General features: G+C 44.7%; 1 protein-coding gene across 2 annotated transcripts in view; it reads right to left on the bottom strand.

Annotated features, from left to right (window-relative positions):
• Desi2 (desumoylating isopeptidase 2) overlaps positions 1-20,063 on the bottom strand; it is a 49,097-nt gene extending 29,034 nt beyond the window's left edge. For both annotated transcript variants that reach the window (XM_042701201.1, XM_042701202.1), the window contains exon 1: positions 19,805-20,063. In XM_042701201.1, the coding sequence (XP_042557135.1) occupies positions 19,805-19,846 (42 nt within the window). In that variant the 5' untranslated portion in view covers positions 19,847-20,063. The remainder of the gene's footprint in view (positions 1-19,804) is intronic.
• Between the last annotated feature and the right edge of the window lie 611 nt (positions 20,064-20,674).

Here is a 20,674-nt window from a genome sequence, read left to right as displayed (position 1 = left end):
TTCTCATGTATACTGTTATTCCATGCATTTTAATTTAAATTCACTCAACCAACAACTCCCAAGAATGCTATGAACAAGGCAACATTATTAGTCTCATCTTAGAGAGGAATTGAGGTACAGAAGTAACTTTCCCAAGGTCACAAAGCTAAAAAGGAGAAGATAAAATATATTTATATCTTGCCATGTACGTTGGTTGCAAAATATGCCACGGAGAGTTGTATCCCATCATATCTTATGTCAGATCCAGAAAGCAGACCTGAGCAAGAACTGCTGAGGATAGCATCTTGCTGGTTCCTCTCTACCTCCTTGCCCTGCTTACTCCGAAGCAGTACAGACGGTTTAGTGTTAAAAATGGCTTGGGATGCTGTGGTGTCACCTAAGGAAATCATCTTGGAAGGAGCTTGGCAAGGCAAAGTTTACTTCTGCAGAAGGGTGCACCATTAGCCAAAACTGTCAAGCAAGCACACAAGAGCCGGCAGGCTGCTGTCCTTTTATCCCTATCACAGCAGGCCCCACCCCTCTGCTAGGATTGGCCAAGCTCAGGTTCACAATCTGCTCCTAACTGGCTAGTTTGAAGAGGGTAAGATGTATTTCCATAAAGTAACCATTATGACTTTGGGATGTGAGGATGGAGTTTTGAAACCAGGTCTGGCAGGAAATTCCCCTGAGAGCTCCAATTATCTAACAAAAAGCTGGAAGAGGAGCTGTAGCTCAGGTGGTAGAGGGCTAGCCTTGAGCAAAAAGAACAGTGCTTGGGCTGGGAAGGTGGCTCAGTGGTAGATCGCTTGCTTTGCATGCCTGAGGCCCTGGGTTCGATTCCTCAGCAATACATAAGCAAAAAGAAAAAAGCTGGAAGTGGCGCTATGGCTCAAGTGGTAGAGCGCTAGCCTTGAGCTGAAGAGCTGAGGGACAGCGCCCAGGCCCAGAGTTCAGGCCCCACGACCGGACCAAAAAAAAAAAAAAAAGAACAGTGCTCAGGGCCTGAGTTCAAGCCTTAGGACTGGCACCAAAACACAAAACAAACAAACAAAAAAACCCACAAAGACTTTGAGATATGATTAATAGCACACAAGCAATCTTAAAACACCCACAACCCAGCTATTTCTTGAACAATCTGAGGTAGGACAAAACCTTATATTTCAAAAATCCTTCCTTAGCCCAAAGCAGTCAAACAGTTCCACTTTTCCATTTTTTATTTTCTGATATTACTTTAGCAGAATTATCAATAAGAGCCAAGCTGCCAGGCCAAAGCAGGAAGTTTTAAATAACCCATTTTGATAGAAAAGTCTGCTCTTCTTACACCAGTCACTTGACAGGCTGGGAAAAATCTGCTAGAGAACAACAAAGGGGCCAGAAGAGATGTGGGCTTGGAGGCTGAGGAGTTTGAGACCAATCTGGGTGACACAGTAGTAATCCTTGCCCCTCAAAAACAAGGACAAAAAGCTTAACTGAGCAGCAGGCCTTTGGAAGCAAGCAGCAACCTGGAATAAAGACAAGCCATTTACTGGCCCTACCAGCAAGCTTCTTCTACTACCCTCATGCAAGCAGCAACCATGAATAGGAGACATGGTAAGGAAGGGATTATTACAAGATGAGGAATCGTGGGTGAACTTAGGGCAAGCCCTGTTAGCCTTCTTGAAACAATTACTACACAACAACCTTGGGGAGAGAGCAAGGAGGAGAAATCATCTCTGCCCTGGAGGTCATAGAGAGTGAAAAACTAGGCTGCTACCGTATATATCCAGAGGTGAATCAGTTCAAAGGGAATGGGAATGAAAGATCTTTGCTATCTGTTAGTCTCATATGCAATACGTTTCTGCAGGACACTGTGGCTCTGTAATCCCAACTATGTGCAAGAAGCGTTACTGAAGGCCAGACCAGGTAAGAAGCTAGTGAAACCCTGTCTCAAAAACAAGCCAAGCAGCTAGCTATCAGGAGGCTGGATGTGATGATGGAGGTTTAAAGCCAGCCTGGGTAAATAAAACTCTTTATCTTCAACTAGTCAAGAGCCAGAGTGGAGGTTTGGCTCAAGTAGTGATAGACTGCCTGCAGAGAAGCAAAAATCCAAGCAAGCAAGACCGATGGGGGAGGCGGGTAGTGCACACGCTGGAGGTCCCAGTGTGAGCAAAAGGGGGGAGAAAGACAAGGGGTTTAGAGCATGACTCAAGTGGTAAACACGGCCCTGAATTCTAACCCTAGTACCTGAAAACAAGGGCAGCAAACAACTCAAACAAAATGAAGCCAAGTATGACAATTCACACAGTAAATTCCAGGTCTAGGAGGTGGGTTATGGTTTAAGGCTAATCTAGACCTAAAGCACAAGATCTTATCTGAAAAATAAATAAAACATAAAGTTAGGGGCTAAATGGTAAAACACTTGTCTAGCAAGTGCAAACCCCCAGTAATACTAATAAGACCATAAAGCAATAACAAAAATACATTTCTGCTAGGCATGGTGATATAAGTCTGTGATCCTAGCACTAGGGAGGCCGAGACAGGAGGATCTTGAGTTTGAGGCTACCCAGAAAAAACCTGTTTCAAAAACACATATACACACAAAAAAAATCTATTTCTGATCTCCAGAGCATGGTACAACTGTGGTGGATGGTAAATAAAAGTAGTGTTAAAAGTACATGAAGAACATGAGGAGACAGCAGAGGAACAAAATGGTGTTAAGTGTGAGGGAGAAGCAGGCAGACAGGCAAGGCTGCACGGCGGGTCAAGGACAATTCACTCCATGGAACGGGAGGGAAGGCAGATGCAATGGACCAGCGCTGGGGGAGAGATGAGAAAATTCTCTTCAACTGCCTTCCTCCCCCTTTTTCATGAAGTCAGCTATAAGGTCAGTTATCTCTAAGTCTGAGTTGAGAACAGAGTAGTGGAGTGAGAATCAAGCATTATAGTTGGAGAGCGGGTAAGTCCACTGACCAGAGGACTCAGGTAACACTGCTGGATGGCATTTAGGGTGCTCTTGGGATTTGTGGTCACCTTTAAGTGAGATCAGTCGGTGTGCAGGTGTTTTCCCTAGCTGCACTCTCAGCTGCTAAGGTATAGACTGAGAAACTCTGAACAAGAGTAGCTAGCAAGTAGGACAGAGGGAATGAGTACAATGGCAGACTGCAAAATCTAACCCAGGTAAAGAGGGTGGTTTGGGAGTGATTAGGAACTGGCCCACATGATGGGCAGTTGTAGAGCGGCCTGCAGGTCCAGAAAAGCAATGACACAGGGACCTCTGCCTAGGGACCCTCAGTCCTCTCCCTTGAGGCTTTAACAGATTGAAGCCAGCTTGTATTATGGAGGAAAACAATACTTCACTCAAGGTCTAGTGATTTAAATGTTACTAACAAATATCTAAAAACATACTTCTACAGCAACATTTGGACTCGTTTTTGGCTACAAACAAAGTACACTGGCCAAGCAGGCATTTAAAATTAGCCATTACAAAAATGGTTTGGAAGCAGTGTTTTTGCTGACATGCTGGTCTCTGCTCAGCCATGAGTTTCAAACAGTGTTCACTGTAGAAATTACTTTAGAGAAAGGTTTGAGAATTAGACTAGGGAAACACAGTCCTTCTTCCCCCTGTGTGGGAAATGAAACCCAGGGCCAGTAATACGGTAGTAAGTGTTCTACCATTGAGTCACATGCTGCCCCACCTCCCAGCCCTCAAATATAATCTGTGCTTAGGCATAGATTTTCATGTCAAGACCTCTAGGTTATGATTACTCTCTACCACTTGTGGCATGATTTTGAGCAGATCTTCTTTCCATGTGATGATTTTCTTTGCTCTTGCCACTCTAAATCTGATTTTCAGCCCAACAGTATGGCTGGCTTGCTTGCTCTGGTCTGAAGCATTTGCCCTCCATATTAAATGGGGGGGGAGGGAGCTCCGTCTTTCAGGAATGCTTTTTTTCCATCCATGCTATTACAGCTACCCAGCTAATCTATTCTGTCCCTCTCTTCCTCGCTTTGTTTTCCTCTAGCACTCACTGTCACTGCATATACCATACACCTTATTTATTAAGTTTTATTCCATTCATGGAGGTTTAGATAGAAGAGCATGCTCTAAGGTAACTTATTTAACTATCTGTATGTATGTTCTGGGTAAAAATTTCAAGGAAGTGGCACTGTGGCTCAAGCAGCAGAGTGCTCACTTGAGCTGAAGAGCTCAGGGATAGTGCCCAGGTCCAGAGTTCAAGCCCCATGACTGACCAAAAAAAAAAAATTTCAGGAGCAAAAAAAAAGAAAAAAGAATTCCATTTTGACCAATGGGGATTGGAGAAGAAAAAGAATGATAAAAGAGGTACTAGTTTTTCTCCATTTACAGGTTGAGTCCAAGTCCAGCTTTTGAAACACTGAAAAACAAAACCAAAAAAACCTCTGGATGCCGGGCACCAGTGGCTCACAACTGTAATCCTAGCTACTCAGGAGGTTGAGATCTGAGGATCACGGTTCAAGCCAGCCTGGGCAGGAAAGTCCGTGAGACTCTTATCTCCAATAAACCACCAGAAAACCACAAGTGGTGCTGTGGCTCAAGTGGTAGAGCGCTAGCCTTGACCTGAAGAGCTGAGGATAGCACCTAAGCCGAGAGTTCAAGCCCTACAACAGACAAACAACTTCTAGACTTCTGGGCATATATTCTGAAGAACTGAAAACAAAGCTGAGGGCCAGTGGCTCACGCCTGTAATCCTAGCTACTCATAAGGCTGAGATCTGAGGATCTTGGTTCAAAGCCAGCCCAGGCAGGAAAGTCCGTGAGACTCTTATCTCCAATAAACCACCAGAAAACCAGAAGTGATGCTGTGGCTCAAGTGGTAGAGCGCCAGCCTTGAGCTGAAGAGCTGAAGGACAGTACCCAGGCCCAGAGTTCAAGTCCCACGGACCAACTGAAAAAGCTTCGAACAGGTATTTTTCTCTCTGGATCACAGAAGCACTAACCATAGCCACAGGTGGAAGGCAGTAACTGCCCAAGAATGTTTAGATATGCAAAATGCATAGAGTGCAATACATTCAGGGTTAAAAGGAAAAAGTCTCTGCTACCAGAGATGCACCTTGAAGACTACATGTCAGTGAAACCATGCAGTCACATAAGGAGAAAGCTGCGATCACTTAGATGGGCACCTCGTCAAATTTAAAGACAGAAAAATGGCAGGTGCCAATGAAGAGGAATGAGAGTTTCAGAAAACGAGATTAAACAAACCAAGAAAACTCTGAAGTAATTAATGAAGAAAACTGGCCCAGTCAGATAATAAATATACAATATGAATTATTTTTATTATTAATTCATCAAAATAATGTGGTTATAAGGCTGAATCACTAATTTGGTATGGGCAAGAATACAGTGTTGTAAGGACAATGTCACAATATCAGGAAAGACCTTAAATTTTATATTGTTAAATGTAGGAGCCACATGCCATAATACACAGTAAATACGTACCAAAAGACATAGTAGCTGAAGCAAAGCAAAATTATTTTCATGGATTCCATTTCCTCACTGCCCTTTATGCTTTGGCATTTGTATAGTCTAAGATTATTTTGGAAGTCTTCCCTTTACAGTCTATTAACCAACTTGAATAATAATGGTGCTTTGGGATTCAAATAGTCTTGTGGAGAATCTTGACTGTCAAATGGAAAGTGTAACTTAAGAAAAATCCATTAAGGAAAAGTCTTTATCTAAATAATAGACTGCCCTTGGTATTTTGTAAATTTTTAATTTACAAGTTTCAGAAGTTGAAACTTTTGGCCAGACACCTGTGGCTCATGACTGCAATCCTAGCTACTCAGGAGGCTGAGATTGAGGATCTTGGTTCAAAATTAGCCTAGGAAGGAAAGTCCATGACATTTTTACCTCCAATTAATTACCAAAAAACAGAAGTAGAGCTGTGACTCAAGCGGTAAAGTGGCTGGCCTTGAGCAAAAATGCTAAGGGAGAGTGTAGTTCAAGCCCTAGTATTAGCACAAAAGAAGAAAAAAAGAGTTTTATTTTGCTAACTTCATCCACCATAAATGTGGCCACCAGGATTCTGAGCTGACATACCACATCCCTGCAACTTTACTCACCTATGTGCCTGGACTCTTTAACTAATAAATGAATATTTTCTGACCAAGGAACTGTTCAAAGGGAACACTGAACTCTGGGTTTACAATGTACCTCTTATAGATGATATGGCATGTGGAATGACCTGAAGATATCTCCACACCCCAACCTCTACAACCTGTGAGCTTGTTACATGGAAAAATGACTTTTAGATATAGTTTCTTGGAATAATTTTTAATGGTTATGCTTCCTTTTGTATTTTACTAATTTTTTGTTTATGTGATATCAAGGAATTGAACCCAGGGCCTCATGCATGCTAGGAAAGCACCCTATCACTAAGTTACATTCCCTGCCCCTAGATATCTTTTTTTTTTTTTGGTTGTGGGACCTGAACTCTGGGCCTGGCTGCTGTCCCTCAGCTCTTCAGCTCAAGGCTAGCGCTCTACCACTTGAGCTACAGCACCACTTCCAGCTTTTTCTACTTATGTGGTACTGAGGAATCAAACCCAGGGCCTCATGCCTGCAAGGCAAGCACTCACTCTACCACTGAGCCACCTTCCCAGCCTCTAGATATCATTAAAAAAAAAAGTTTAAAATTGGAAAATGACACTAGAGTACTGGGTGGACCATTTAATTACACAAGTCCTTAGACATAGTTTGGGTTTCTTGGGCTGGAGACAGAATAACTGTAGCAGAAGACAGAAATTTCAAAAGTGTGTGGGTTCATCAGACCATTGTTGGTTTGAAGATGCTTTAAGTAGCTGAGTTTCCCAGTTGATACCGAGCAAGGAACTGGACCTGAAGCCTCAATCCCTAAGCAACTGAATTCTGCCAACTACCTGAATGAGTTGGGATGTAGATTTGTCCTGGGAGCCTGGCACCAGGACTTACCCTTGTGGTGTGGAACCACACTTGAAATTCTGATTTACAGAAGTATTTAATATACACTACCGAAACTACTGTTTCAAACAACAGTGCAGCAATAGACAGCAAAAGCAGAGACTGAATTCTTTTTTTTCTTCATATATTAAACTGTTAGGAAAGAGGAGAAGCAGAGAAGGGGGGGAGAGGGAGGGAGAGGAGGGGGAGGGGGGGAGGAGAAGAGAGAGAGGCATAATTAAGTAGTAGAGCACTTGCATAACACATGTAAGCCCCTGGGTTTGACCATCAGCATAGGGAGGAGGGTTGAGAAAAGAAAATGCCATGGATAACATGAGGCAGAGCAGTTTTTGTGGTTCTTCTGTACCTTAGCTAGACTCATAGGTCACTGGTCAAGTGGTAAAAAGTGGCAGTGATCTCAGTGTAAGAAAAGTAAGGACTGGGGCTGGGAAAGTGGCTCAGTCGTAGAGTGCTGCCCAGCATGCGTGAAGCCCTGGGTTCAATTCCTCAGTACCACATATATAGAAAAAGCCGAAAGTAGCGCTGGGCCACTGGCAAAGTGCCAGTGCAAAAGCAGCTCAGGGACAGTGCCCAGGCCGAGTTCAAGCCCCCAGAACTGGGAGGGAAAAAAAAGAGTAAGAGATTAGAGAAGGGTTTTCATCTTCTCATTTGAAATGGCAAAAAAAAAAAAAGTTGGCAAGATTGGCATAAGGAAGTCCGGAAGGTTCCCAGTATGGGTGAAGTGTAACAATTACAGATAGATACAGAGGAATTACTTCTCATTTTCTATCTCTTACTACTTTAGCCATGTTATATTAACATAAACCTTTGCTAAAAGATTTTTTTTTAATCCCATTGCTGGTGCCTGGTATCTCAAGCTTGTAATCCTAACCAATCAGGAGGCTGAGATCCTAGAACAGACGTCTGTGAGACTCTTAGAATTAACCACCAAAAAAAAAAAAAAAAAAAAAAGCTAAAGGGAGTTATGGCTCAAGTGGTAAAGTATCAGCAAAAAAAGCCAAGGGAGAAATTGAGGCCCTGACTTCAAGCTCCAGTACTAGCACACACACAAGGGCACACTTGGGCATGCACCCTGCATGCACATATGCACACACACTCAAGAAATCCCATTAATTTGGCGCGTGTGTGTGTGTGTGTGTGTGTGTGTGTTACACACACACACACACAGAACACCTTATTCTAGACAGCAGTAACAGTATGATATTAACCAAGGAATTTATAATCTAGCAGGATGCATGGTACTGTAGCAGTAATCTGAGATGTATAGAAACAACTACAGTAGAGTTCACCCAAGTCTGAAGAATAAAGCTAAACTACAGCCAAAAAGAACAAGAGGTTGTAGCTGTCCACATTCCAGAGAGAAGGGGCAGCCTGTGTCAAGACAGTGGGGTATAAACTGGCTTAGGATAGCTTGTGTGAATGCTACAAAGATTTTGGAAATGCTGAGCACTGATGGCTCAGGCCAATAATCCCTGCTATTTAGGGCCTGGAGGTTAACTGTTCAAAGCCAGACCAGAAAAGTACATGAGATTCTATCTCCAATTCAAAAAGCCAGGCTAGAGGCATGGCTCAAGAGTTGAGTGACAGCTGATCAAACAAGCCAAGCATGACTGTGAAGCTTGGGTCTGCACAAAGAAACAAAACAAAACAAAAAACAACCTGAAAGGTGCCTAGGAGATGGGCCTTTAATTGTTAGGTCCATATCACAAAGGCATTCGACTATTCTGCAGGTGAATTTGAAGCACAGAAACAGCACAATCACCGATGTTTCAGCAATATTAACTTGGTAACAGAATGGGAAGTGGATTAGGTTTTTTGTTTTCTGTTTTTTGGTCGGTTGTGGGGATTGGGCTTGAACTCTGGCCTTGGGCGCTTTCCCTACGCTCTTCAGCTCAAGGTGAGCGCTCTACCGCTTGAGCCACAGCGCCACCACTTCTGGTTTTCAAGCAGTTTATTGGAGATAAGAGTCTCATGGACTTTCCTGCCCGGGCTGGTTTTGAACCATGATCCTCAGATCTCAGCCTCCTGAGTAGCTAGGATTACAGGTGTGAGCCAACAGCGCCTGGCTGGGAAGTGGATTAGTCTGTAATCCTACAGACTGAAACTAAGGAGGCCATTATATTATACAAAAATAGATAACCAGCATATGAACTTGATCAGTAAGAGTGAAAATGCAGAAGGTGGCTCAGTAGTAGAGTGCTTGCCTTGCATACATGAGGCCCTGGGTTTGATTCCTCAGAAAAAGCTGGAAATGGTACTGTGGCTCAAGTGGTAGGAGGGCTACCCTTGAGCTAAAGAGCTGAGGGACAGTGCCCAGGCCCAGAGTTCAGGACCCATGACCAACAAAAAAACAAACAGAAAAACAAAAAACCAATTTAGAGAATATTCAGAAAGTTAAACACTTAACTCCTGCCATTTCCAACTATCTCTCTTGTTAGTGTAACCCACCTAAAAGGCTAGAAAAGACAGTCACTTGCTCAGCTTCAGCAGTGAGTGATGTGTGAACCAATTCTGAACAATCCCTGGAGGGAGGGGGAAGGGATTTGGCATCTGGCAAAGTTCTTCCTCTGTTGAAAGGAGAAACACCTCGCCCCTGCTCCTGTGTTCCTGAACAGCCTGTTGAATGAGAATACCAACTTAGTGCTAGATAATTTTGTAATCAGGAAGGGATAAACCAAGACAAAAGCCAGCAAATAATCCTCAAACAGTAGGGTGGAAAATTTTGGTTCTTGAAGACCTGGATGACTGAACTGCTGTGTATCTTTGGTCCAAATAACAAGTATCAATTTAAGCTATTGCAGGTCAAGTTTTGATACTTTCAGATAGATCAAATAAAATAAAGGAAACCAAGCTGGGTGACTGACTGCAGTTATAATAAAAAGGACTGACAATGTAGCTCAGTTGTGGGGCACTTGACCAACACAAACGTGGTTCTGGGTTCCAACCTCAACATTGAAAACAAGCAAATAAAAATTTAGGTTCAAACCGGGTGCCTGTGGCTCACGCCTGTAATCCTAGCTACTCAGGAGGCTTAGATCTGAGGATCACCGTTCAAAGCCAGCCTGGGCAGGAAAGTCCATGAGACTCTTCTCTCCAATAAGCCACTAGAAAACCAGAAGTGGTGCTGTGGCTCAAGCAGTAGAGCATTCGCCTTGAGCTGAAGAGCGCAAGGACAGCACCCAAGCCTAGGGTTCAAGCCCCACGACCGACAAAAATAAATAAATAAATAAAATTTAGGTTCACTCCCAAGTTTTGGTTTGGGATATCAATTTCAGAAAAAAGTACAAGCTCCCAAGATAAAATTACAACCAAGGAGAGAGTTCTCAAGATGGCGACGGGGCAGTAGGGAAACGCCACAGCTCTCTCCAACCAAAAAGAGAGTTCGAGTTCCAACCTTTAATCTCCCCAAGAGACCGACAACAACAAAAAGACGAACACTCAGAGAAAAACCAGAGGTGGAAAATAACAAAAAAAGAAAGAGAGGAAAAGAAGAATTTCAGAACAGAGAAGAGCGAAGACCCCTCCCCCAACCTTTACTGGCCGCGCGGCAGTGCGCCAAGCCGCCGGCCAGCCGGCCCGGCGGGGGCTGCCGGAGCCACAGAGACACAGGGGGCTGCTTGCAGATCACCAGGTACGGGATTGCAGAACAGCGGATCGCCAGGAACAGAGAAACCTACCAGCCGGGAGTCTCCAGGAGGATCCCACCCCACCCATCACTCTCCACCGGAGCGGAGAGGCTCCATCCCGCCAAAGCCGCCCGGCACCAGCAGCGCCACAAAGGGACCTGTCGCGATCGCAACGACCCGGCGGGGGGCCGCCCAACCCAGCCCGCAACCACCCCAACTGAACTCGGACTGCAACAACAACTGACGGACTGCAACAACAACTGACGACCTACAGGGTGAGTACCCATCAGGGGACAGGGAATCCATCAAGGGAGACCAGAGCTGGAGGGAATCCCCAGACCCTGACCTAGACTCCCTACCCCAACACCCGGACCACAGGACCCACTAAAACTGGGAACTGTTCGAGAGCCCCACCAGCCGGTGGAGCACACTCTGCTGGCCAGGCCAGAGCAAGAGCGCCCCGGGAAGGGAGCTTAAATGCTCAAGCCAGGAACAGTGCCCCTGGGTCAAGACTACCAACAGTAGAAGAAATTTGAACTGTGTCCTCCAGGCTGCATAACCAAGGTGGTATACACATTAGCACAGGCCTAACGAGCGCGCTCCAGGCTGGGGCCGGAACCAGGCCAGGGGACCGGCGCCTGAACAAAGCAAAAAGGGTCAGAAGTGGGGCTGTGGCTCAAATGGTAGGGTGCCAGCCCTGAGCTGAAGAGCTGAGGGACAGCACCCAAACCTAGAGTTCAAGCCCACAACCAGCCCAAAACAAACAAAAACACATCAGGAGCCCATAGCAGACTCCAGTATTTGGGAGAGTGCATCCAGAGCATCTGATCTTCCCAAGAGCACCCGCAGGAGCAAACACAAGCAGTCTAGGCTGCTCAACCCTTCCAAAGGCGGGAATTGCTACAGCAGAGAGCTGAGAATCCTAAGTGAATAGCAGCTGGAAATAGGCTCCCAACAGAATCCAGATCAGACACAGACTCTCTCTACCAATACAGAATCAGCAACCAAGCAAAGACAGACACACCAAAACAAGATTGAAGAGCAGTCTCCTGAACCCCCATGCGAAAATCACAGAGAAAAATCACAAGGTTTACCACTACCCAGGACAGCAAGCTCACCTCAAAAGCCAGCAGCCACGCAGGGGAGAGCCCCAGTGGGAGCAAAGCAGGAATGGAAGACAAAAACTACATCCAAGGGTTGCTGGAGGCAATGACTCAAGAAATAAAGCGAGAAATGGATCAGAAATTGAAAGAGCACAAGGATGAACTATCAAAAGATATACAGGATATCAAACAAAAATTGGATGCAAAAATAGAAGCTGCACAAACCTCAGTAAGAAGTGAGATAAACGCCAAATTAGAGGTAATGCATACTGATATCACCTCATTGAGAGGTGAGATCAGTACTCTGAGAACCAACATTGAATCCATAAAGGGATCCATTTCCATCATGCAAACCACAATAGAAGCCACGGTCAACAGAGTGAATGAAATGGAAGGTAGAGTGTCAGATACAGAAGACAGAATACACCAACTGGACCAAAAAGTGACAGATATGGAAAAATCACTCAAATTAAACCAAAGGGAAATTCAAGAGCAAGCAGATAATGCTAAAAAATTTAACCTTCGCATAATCGGAGTGGACGAAGGTGAGGAATTCCAGAGCAAGGGAATGCAACACCTATTTAACAAGATAGTCAATGAAAATTTTCCCCACCTCAAAAACGACCATCTTAACTACATCACAAAAGCTTATCGAACACCCAACAAGCAAGATCCCAGGAGAAACACTTCTAGGCACATAATAGTAACAATGATGGATCTGAATAATAAGGAAACAATCCTGCATGCAGCAAAAATGAAGAAGGAGCTATACTACAACGGGAAAAAAATTAGAATCACTGCAGATCTCTCCACACAAACAATGAATGCAAGAAAAGCCTGGGAAAGCACCATACGAGCCCTGAGAGCCAATAACTGCCAACCCAGACTGATATACCCGGCAAAGCTAGCATTCACATTCGATGGAGAACTGAAAACTTTTAATAGCAAAGAAAAACTAAATGAATACATAAACATTAAGCCAGCATTACAAAGAATTCTAAGAGGGGGGACACAACCTGAAGAAAGCAACCAGGAACTGGGACCTGCCCCAAACAGGCATTACTCAAAGTCTAACTGAGCAAGCACAGGAGGAAAGGAAAGAAGAAAAACTTAGGAAAACGGAATGGCAGGGACAACAATGCATCTCTCTATACTTTCTCTTAATATAAATGGGCTGAATTCGCCAATTAAAAGAAAACGAACTGAGGACTGGATCAGAAAACAAGACCCATCCATCTGTTGCCTTCAGGAGACCCACCTCTCAGCCAAACATACAAACAAACTCAGAGTGAAGGGGTGGAAAAGGATCTACCAATCAAATTCCCCCAATAAGAAAGCAGGTGTAGCTATCCTGATATCTGACAAAATAAACTTTTCATTAAAATCAGTACAGAAAGACAAGGACGGACATTACATATTAATAAAGGGAACAATCCAAGAGGAGGATACAACCATCATCAACTTATATGCCCCAAATATCGGTGCACCCAGATATGTTAAACAAATGCTCTCAAACTTACAGAATAAAATAGATCCCAATACGATAATACTAGGAGACTTTAACACGCCACTCTCACCAAAGGACAGGTCTACCAACCAGAGGATTGGCAAAGAAGCTACCGAATTAAGTGAGGCCATACTTCAAGCGGAATTAACTGACATCTACCGAGTATTTCACCCTAAAACAACACAGTACACATTCTTCTCAGCAGCTCATGGAACTTTCTCCAAAATAGACCATATCATAGTTCATTCAAGGAACTTAAGCAAATACAAAGGGATCGACATAATCCCCTGTATCCTATCTGACCACAGTGGAATCAAGCTAGCTCTCAATAACAAAGCATACCGCAGAAATTTCTCTAATACATGGAAATTGAACAGCACACTCCTTAACAAGGCCTGGGTAACAGAAGAGATCAGAGAAGAAATAAAGCATTTCCTAGAACTCAATGAAAATGAAAACACCTCACAAAGAAACTTGTGGGACACAGCAAAAGCAGTCCTGAGGGGCAAATTTATTGCCCTCAGTGCCCACATCAAGAGAATGGAGACAGACCAAGTAAATAATCTCATGTTGCAACTAAAACAGCTAGAAAAACAAGAAAAAATGGGACCTAAAGCTACTAGACGAAGCCAGATAACCAAATTGAGAGCAGAGATTAACCAATTAGAAAATCAGAAAACCATAACCAAAATAAACCAAACAAAAAGCTGGTTCTTTGAAAAAATAAACAAAATTGATGGCCCGTTGGCAAGATTAATTAAAAAAAGAAGAGAGGAAACCCATATTAATAGGATTAGGGATGCCACGGGAAACATCACAACACGTACCCAAGATATCCAAACAATTCTAACAGACTACTTTCAAAAGCTATACTCTCTAAAGGAAGAAAATCTGGCGGAAATGGATGCATTTTTAGAGAAATACAAGTTACCCAAACTGAGCAAAGAAGAAGTTAACCAATTAAATAAGCCAATATCCTATAATGAGATACAGGAAGCTATCAAAAGTCTTCCAACAAAAAAAAGCCCAGGACCAGATGGATTCACAGCAGAATTCTATAAGACCTTTAAAGAAGAACTAATACCCATACTCCTCAAGCTCTTCAGAGAAACAGAGAAGGAGGGAGCTATCCCAAACTCATTCTACGAAGCCAATATCACACTCATCCCCAAACCAGGCAAAGACCCAACCAAAAAGGAGAATTACAGGCCAATCTCCTTGATGAACACAGATGCAAAGATCCTTAACAAGATTCTAGCTAACAGAATCCAGAAACACATAAAAAAAATAATACACTATGATCAGGTAGGCTTCATCCCAGAGACACAGGGATGGTTTAACATACGTAAGTCAATAAATGTAATCCAGCATATCAACAGAGCCAAGGTCAAGAATCACATGATTATCGCCACAGATGCAGAAAAGGCCTTTGATAAAATTCAACATTCATTCATGCTAAAAGCTCTGGAGAAAATAGGAATAGAAGGAACATTTCTAAAAACAATAAAAGCCATTTATGACAGACCAATAGCCAATATTATACTTAATGGGGAAAAGCTACAACCAATCCTCCTAAAAACAGGAACAAGGCAAGGATGTCCACTGTCTCCACTCCTCTTCAACATAGTCCTAGAACCCTTAGCCAGGGCAATAAGGCAAGAAAAAGACATTAAAGGGATCCGCATAGGGAAAGAAGAAGTGAAACTATCCCTTTTTGCAGACGACATGATACTATACCTCCACGATCCCAAAAACTCCATCCCCAAACTTTTAGAAATCATAAGTCACTTCGGCAAAATAGCAGGATACAAAATAAACCCACAAAAATCAGTTGCCTTCCTATACACTGATAACGCACAGGAAGAGAGGGAAATAAAGGGAGCAACCCCATTCACAATAACCTCCCAAAAAATAAAATATTTAGGAATTAACCTAACCAAAGATGTAAAAGAACTATTTAATGAGAACTATAAAAAGTTAAAGAAAGAAATTGCAGAAGACACTAGGAAATGGAAAGACCTCCCATGCTCCTGGATAGGCCGACTTAATATAGTAAAGATGGTGATACTTCCAAAATTAATATACAAATTCAATGCAATTCCTATTAAAATCCCAATGACGTACATCACTGAAATACAGAAAACAGTCCAAAAATTTATATGGAACAACAAAAGACCTAGAATAGCCAAAACAATTCTAGGGGATAAAGACAATATGGGAGGGCTATCCATGCCGAACTTCAAACTCTACTACAGAGCTATAATCACAAAGACAGCATGGTACAGGCACAAAAACAGACCCGAAGACCAATGGAACAGAATAGAAGATCCAGATATAAATCCACAGGCCTACAGCCAGCTGATATTCGACAAAGGAGCCAAAGACATACAATGGAAGAAACACAGCCTCTTCAACCGCTGGTGCTGGGAAAACTGGGCAGCCACATGCAGAAAACTAAAAGTGGACCCCAGCCTATCACCATGCACCAACATCAACTCAAAATGGATTAAAGACCTTAACATTAAACCTGAATCTCTGAAACTACTGCAGGACAGAGTAGGAGAGACACTTGAACTAATAGGCACAGGAAGGAACTTCCTGAACAGAGTCCCAGGGTCACAACAAGTTGGAGAGAGACTCGACAAATGGGACTACCTTAAAATAAAAAGCTTCTGCACAGCTAAATCTATCGCAACTAAGCTAGAAAGACAACCAACTAATTGGGAAAAAATATTTACCAGCAATATATCAGACAAGGGGTTAACATCCTGTATATACAGGGAACTCAAGAAACTAATCCCTCCCAAACCTAACAAACCAATTACTAAATGGGCAAGGGAACTAAAGAGGGACTTCTCAAATGAAGAAATAAAAATGGCAAAGAAACACATGAGGAAATGTTCATCATCCCTGGTGGTGAAGGAAATGCAAATAAAGACAACCCTGAGATACCACCTTACCCCAGTCAGAATGTCCCACATCCACAAATCAGCCAACGACAAATGCTGGAGGGGATGTGGAGAAAGAGGAACCCTATTACACTGCTGGTGGGAATGTACACTTATACAACCACTTTGGAAAGCAGTCTGGAGGGTCCTTAGAAAGCTAAAGATTGACCTCCCTTACGACCCAGTCATACCACTTCTAGGCATCTACCCTGAACAACAGGAACCAATATACAAGGACACGTGCACCTCCATGTTTATTGCAGCACTGTTCGCAATAGCTAGGATATGGAAACAACCTAGGTGCCCCACCACAGATGAATGGATCCAAAAATTGTGGTATCTATACACAATGGAATATTATGCAGCCATTAGAAATGACAAAATAATGGCATTTGCAGGGAAATGGATGGAGCTAGAAGGAATCATGTTGAGCGAGGTAAGCCAAGAACGAAGAGACAAACGGTACATGGTCTCCCTCATAAGTGGATGCTAAATCCAAAAGGTTAGTGATACGACAAAACTAACAGGACTTAAGAAACAAAGAACTCCCGCTCATCTGGTTGAACCACTACTAAATATCCTCATGCTGCTGATCACAAATATGGTATATAACATGTGAACACTGTTATATATTACAGACTGTGGTAGACAATTTGCTCCAGGGAAGTTAGAATGAACTTGTGACTTTGAAATTATGTAATCATTTAATCACAATCAAAAAAAAAAAAAAAAAAAAAGAACCTCGGGGAAGGGAGGGAGGGAGGGGATGGTAGGGGGAAAACAATGGAGGGGGTAACAATGTTCAAGAGGAAGTGTACTCATAACCTCACTCATGTAACTGTGACCCTCTGTATAGTAGCTTTACAATAAAAAAAAAAAAAAAATTACAACCAAGGTGGTAGTGTTTGAAGGGTGGCATACAGTGAAGGGGAACAGTGTAAAGAACAGAAAGATGGATGGGACCATGTAAATAGAACTTGTCAGAAAGTCTGAAATGGTTATAGATGTATGAGAAGTCAGAGCTATCACACCAAATAACCTCACACCTTCCTGGAGTTGAATGGAAACAGGCAGCCATAAGAATGGCAGAAGATCAGACAAAAATGTTCCTATCAGACAAGTGCTTAAAGAGTTTCTAGTTTAAGACTTCAAAGATGTACAGATACTATTGTAAAATAGAAAGAAACTGCTTTATAGGCTGAATTTACAAATATTTTCAAATGCCTCAAATTTTTACTTTTAAGAAATTCACTGGCTGGGCAGATAGCTCAGTGGAAGAGTACTTGCCTTGCATGCATGAGGCCCTGTGTTCGATTCCTCAGCACCACATAAGCAGACAAAAGCAGGAAGTGGTGCTTTGGCTCAAGTGATAGAGTGTTAGTCTTGAGCTGAAGAGCTGAGGGACAGTGCCCAGGCCCAGGGTTCAGGCCCCACCACAGGGCAGAGGGGAAGGGGGGCGGTTGCTGATGGCTGCATGCTCTGATCCTACAACCATCTAGTCCCCTTTGCCTCTTCTGCTCTGGTCAAAACAATGCCATTGTCATGAACTGTCACTCCTCTTGCATCTTGCTTGTGATACTCTAAAATCCATGAAGAACAGGGAATAATTAGTTTATCCTGTGGCTTCTAAAGTACCCCAATGAAATAAGTAGTAGTTAACTGAGGTCCTGAATTAGAGATTTAAAACACTCATAGACCAAAAGAACACATACAAAATCAAGTTTCTTATATAATTCAACTACCTACTACTCTGATTCATATGCTTCTGCTGACAGGAAAAAGCAATATGTAAGAAATAATAACAGAAAAATTTCAGTGGAAAATATAATGAATCAAGGTATGTTCTACAAATTGTAGATTACATTTTAGCTACTTGGGCAGCCCACTTACCCCTTTTTTTGCTTGCTTGCTCTGTAACTACTAAAGTGGTATGAGAAATAGGGTCTCTATTAAATTAGTTTATATTTTAGAATCCTTCAGAACAATCTTCCCCTAAAAAATATTGGCTTATTGCCATTTCTAGTGGTTACCAGTTTGCCACAATTACTGATAATTTTCTTGATTCACAGAACAACTGCAACTCACTATATGCCAAGTAATGTATTTTCAGCTTAATTTTAAAAGCAAAACTGTACTCTCAGCCATTTCTTTTAGGCTCTGAGACTATGGCCTCTGGGCATTGCATAATCTTAATTTTATTATTTTCTAAAGGATAAATCTCAACATATGCTTTCAAGAAGAAATATCCTAAAGAATGGTTTGCAATAGTCTTCCTCAACAAAAACAAGAAATAAAACTCAAGTGAGGGGGCAGAATCAACCCCTAAGAAAGAAAAGTATCTAGGGGAACACAAAAAGTTAATCTGTCCTTCTATACCAATATTGGTGCTTGAATTCTGGGCTCTGGGCCTGGGTGCTGTCCTTTACCTTTATTTTTTTTTTCTTTAATGTATCCCTTAGCTTTGCTTAAGGCTGGTAGCATTGTATCATATGAGCCACAATTTTACTTCCAGCTTTTTAATGGTTAATTGGAAATAATCACATACCTTCCTACCCAGGATGGCTTCAAACTTAAATTTTAGATCTTAGCCTCCTGAGATAGCTAGGATTACAGGCATTAGCTACTGATGGCCAGCTACATCTGCAGAATTATGTGACATGGTCAATGAAGTGCCGGACTCTTGTGGGATCTCTCGTTCAGATTAGTCTTTTCTAATTTTTGCTAACAGGCTCCGCAAGGCTTACATCAGACGCAGAAGGGAAGACTTGCAGACAGATGCCGTGCCCCATGCCACTTTCCCAGACATGCAAGCCCAGCTCCTTTCTACTTACATTAGGCTCTCCACTTACAGTTACAAACAATGCGAGGGAATAAGAAGTAAGTGACAATCAAGACTCAGACTTTAGCCTTTCTGCTCTTCAGCACAGTAAGCCAACAGAAACGAAGGGAAATTTTTCTTTGATCAGTCTGCTTACAACCATTTTTGATCATTTCTGGAAGAGGTCATTACAAAACAAGCTGGCCAAAGGCTAGCCAACAAACCCAAGCACGCAGCCACCTAGAACTCTGGTGGGTGCTTTTATCGGGGAGGTCTTTCAATTACAAAGATCAGGGCGAGCCAGTCCTCGAACTCGCAGTTGTTCAAAGTTAAGACGACAGGACACACAAGTTCTCCCCGCTCCTCCGGGGTGGGCGCGCCGGCCACCTGTTGCATCGCCCGTAAAGTGGTCTTCAGTTCAGGACGGGCATCGTTTACAAACGCAGCGGGGCTCCGTTCCCCCCAATCCCGCCCTCGTCCACGTGCACGAGGTCGCTCGGGAGGCGAGGGGGTGCCGGCTCCGGTTCACCCTGGGAGGCCGTAGCCCCCCACACCAACGGCCGCCGCCCGGGGCACTCGGGGAGGCCGGAGTTTCTGGTGACAGGGACCGGGAAGCGCCGAGGGGGCGGCCGGGCCCGGGGCCGGAGGGCCCCACGACGCCAGCCTGGCGGGAAGGACACGACGGCCCCGCCAGGGTCGGAGCCCGGGAGCCCGGGGGGGGGGGGGGGGGAAGGCCCGAGGGCACGGAGGCCGGGCCCCGGGCTGCGCCGGCGAGAGCCTGCAAGGCCCGGCCCGCCTCCCCTGCCCTGCCCGCCGCCGAGGCTCCGGAGGCCGGGGAGCGGGGCCGCGCCGCGCCGCGCCGCACTCACCATGTCGTACACGTTGAGCACCACTAACTGGTTGGCCCCCATTCTCCTCGCCGCCGCCGCCGCCTCTCCGCACGCCGCTCCGCGTCCGCAGGGCGGGGGCCGCTCCCACCCGGCGGGCGTCTCCGGGGCCTGAGGCGGGCACTAACCGTCCAGCCCGGCCCGCCGCAACCGAGGCGGGAGCATCGGGCAGCCGGGCCGCGCCGGGGCCGCCGACAGGCGCCTGAGGAAGGACGGGGCCGGGCCGGTGGCTGCCCGCTCCGGCTCAGGCGCCTCCCCTCGGCCGCAGACACGTGGGGAAAGGCGGAGCCTGAGCGAGGGCGGGCCCCGGGCCGGCCCCGCCTCGGTGCCGGGGCTCAGCCCGCCTGCGCTCTGGTTCTCGGACGCCGCACCTCGGGACCTAAAATGGCGGCAGCCTCGGCTTCCAGACGTTCTTGGAGGTTCGAGGTCTTGGAAAGACTACAATTCCCAGCATGCAGAGCGGGATTCCCCGATTTCCCCACCCCCACCCCTGCTCGCTACTGGACATTCAGAGGCGGGTCTCGGCGCCTTGGACTACAATTCCCAGCATGTTCTGGGGCTCTGGGGCATTGGGGGGGGGGGGGAGAGGAGAAAGACTACATTTCCCGGCATGCACAGTGCCGTGGGTCTGTCACGCATCTTTCGCTGTTTGTCCTTGGCAGGCGGAGAAGTCTTTGAGCCTCCAGCGCCGGTTCTGCTGCTTTTTATGTAAGTTGTGTTCAGCCTGATGGAGCCAACGAAATGTGACCAAAAACCAACGGTGACTCAGTTTCCCCAACCCCCCCCCCCCCCCCCCCCCCGCCACCCTCTAGCCCCTCGCCCCCTTTTTGGGGCTGGGATAAGGGGGAAGCA

The sequence above is a fragment of the Dipodomys spectabilis genome, unplaced genomic scaffold (genome assembly GCF_019054845.1).
Source record: "Dipodomys spectabilis isolate Male_0828 unplaced genomic scaffold, ASM1905484v1 ptg000288l, whole genome shotgun sequence".
In the NCBI taxonomy this organism is placed as follows: Eukaryota; Metazoa; Chordata; class Mammalia; order Rodentia; family Heteromyidae; genus Dipodomys; species Dipodomys spectabilis.
This window is presented reverse-complemented; position numbering and strand designations above follow the sequence as displayed.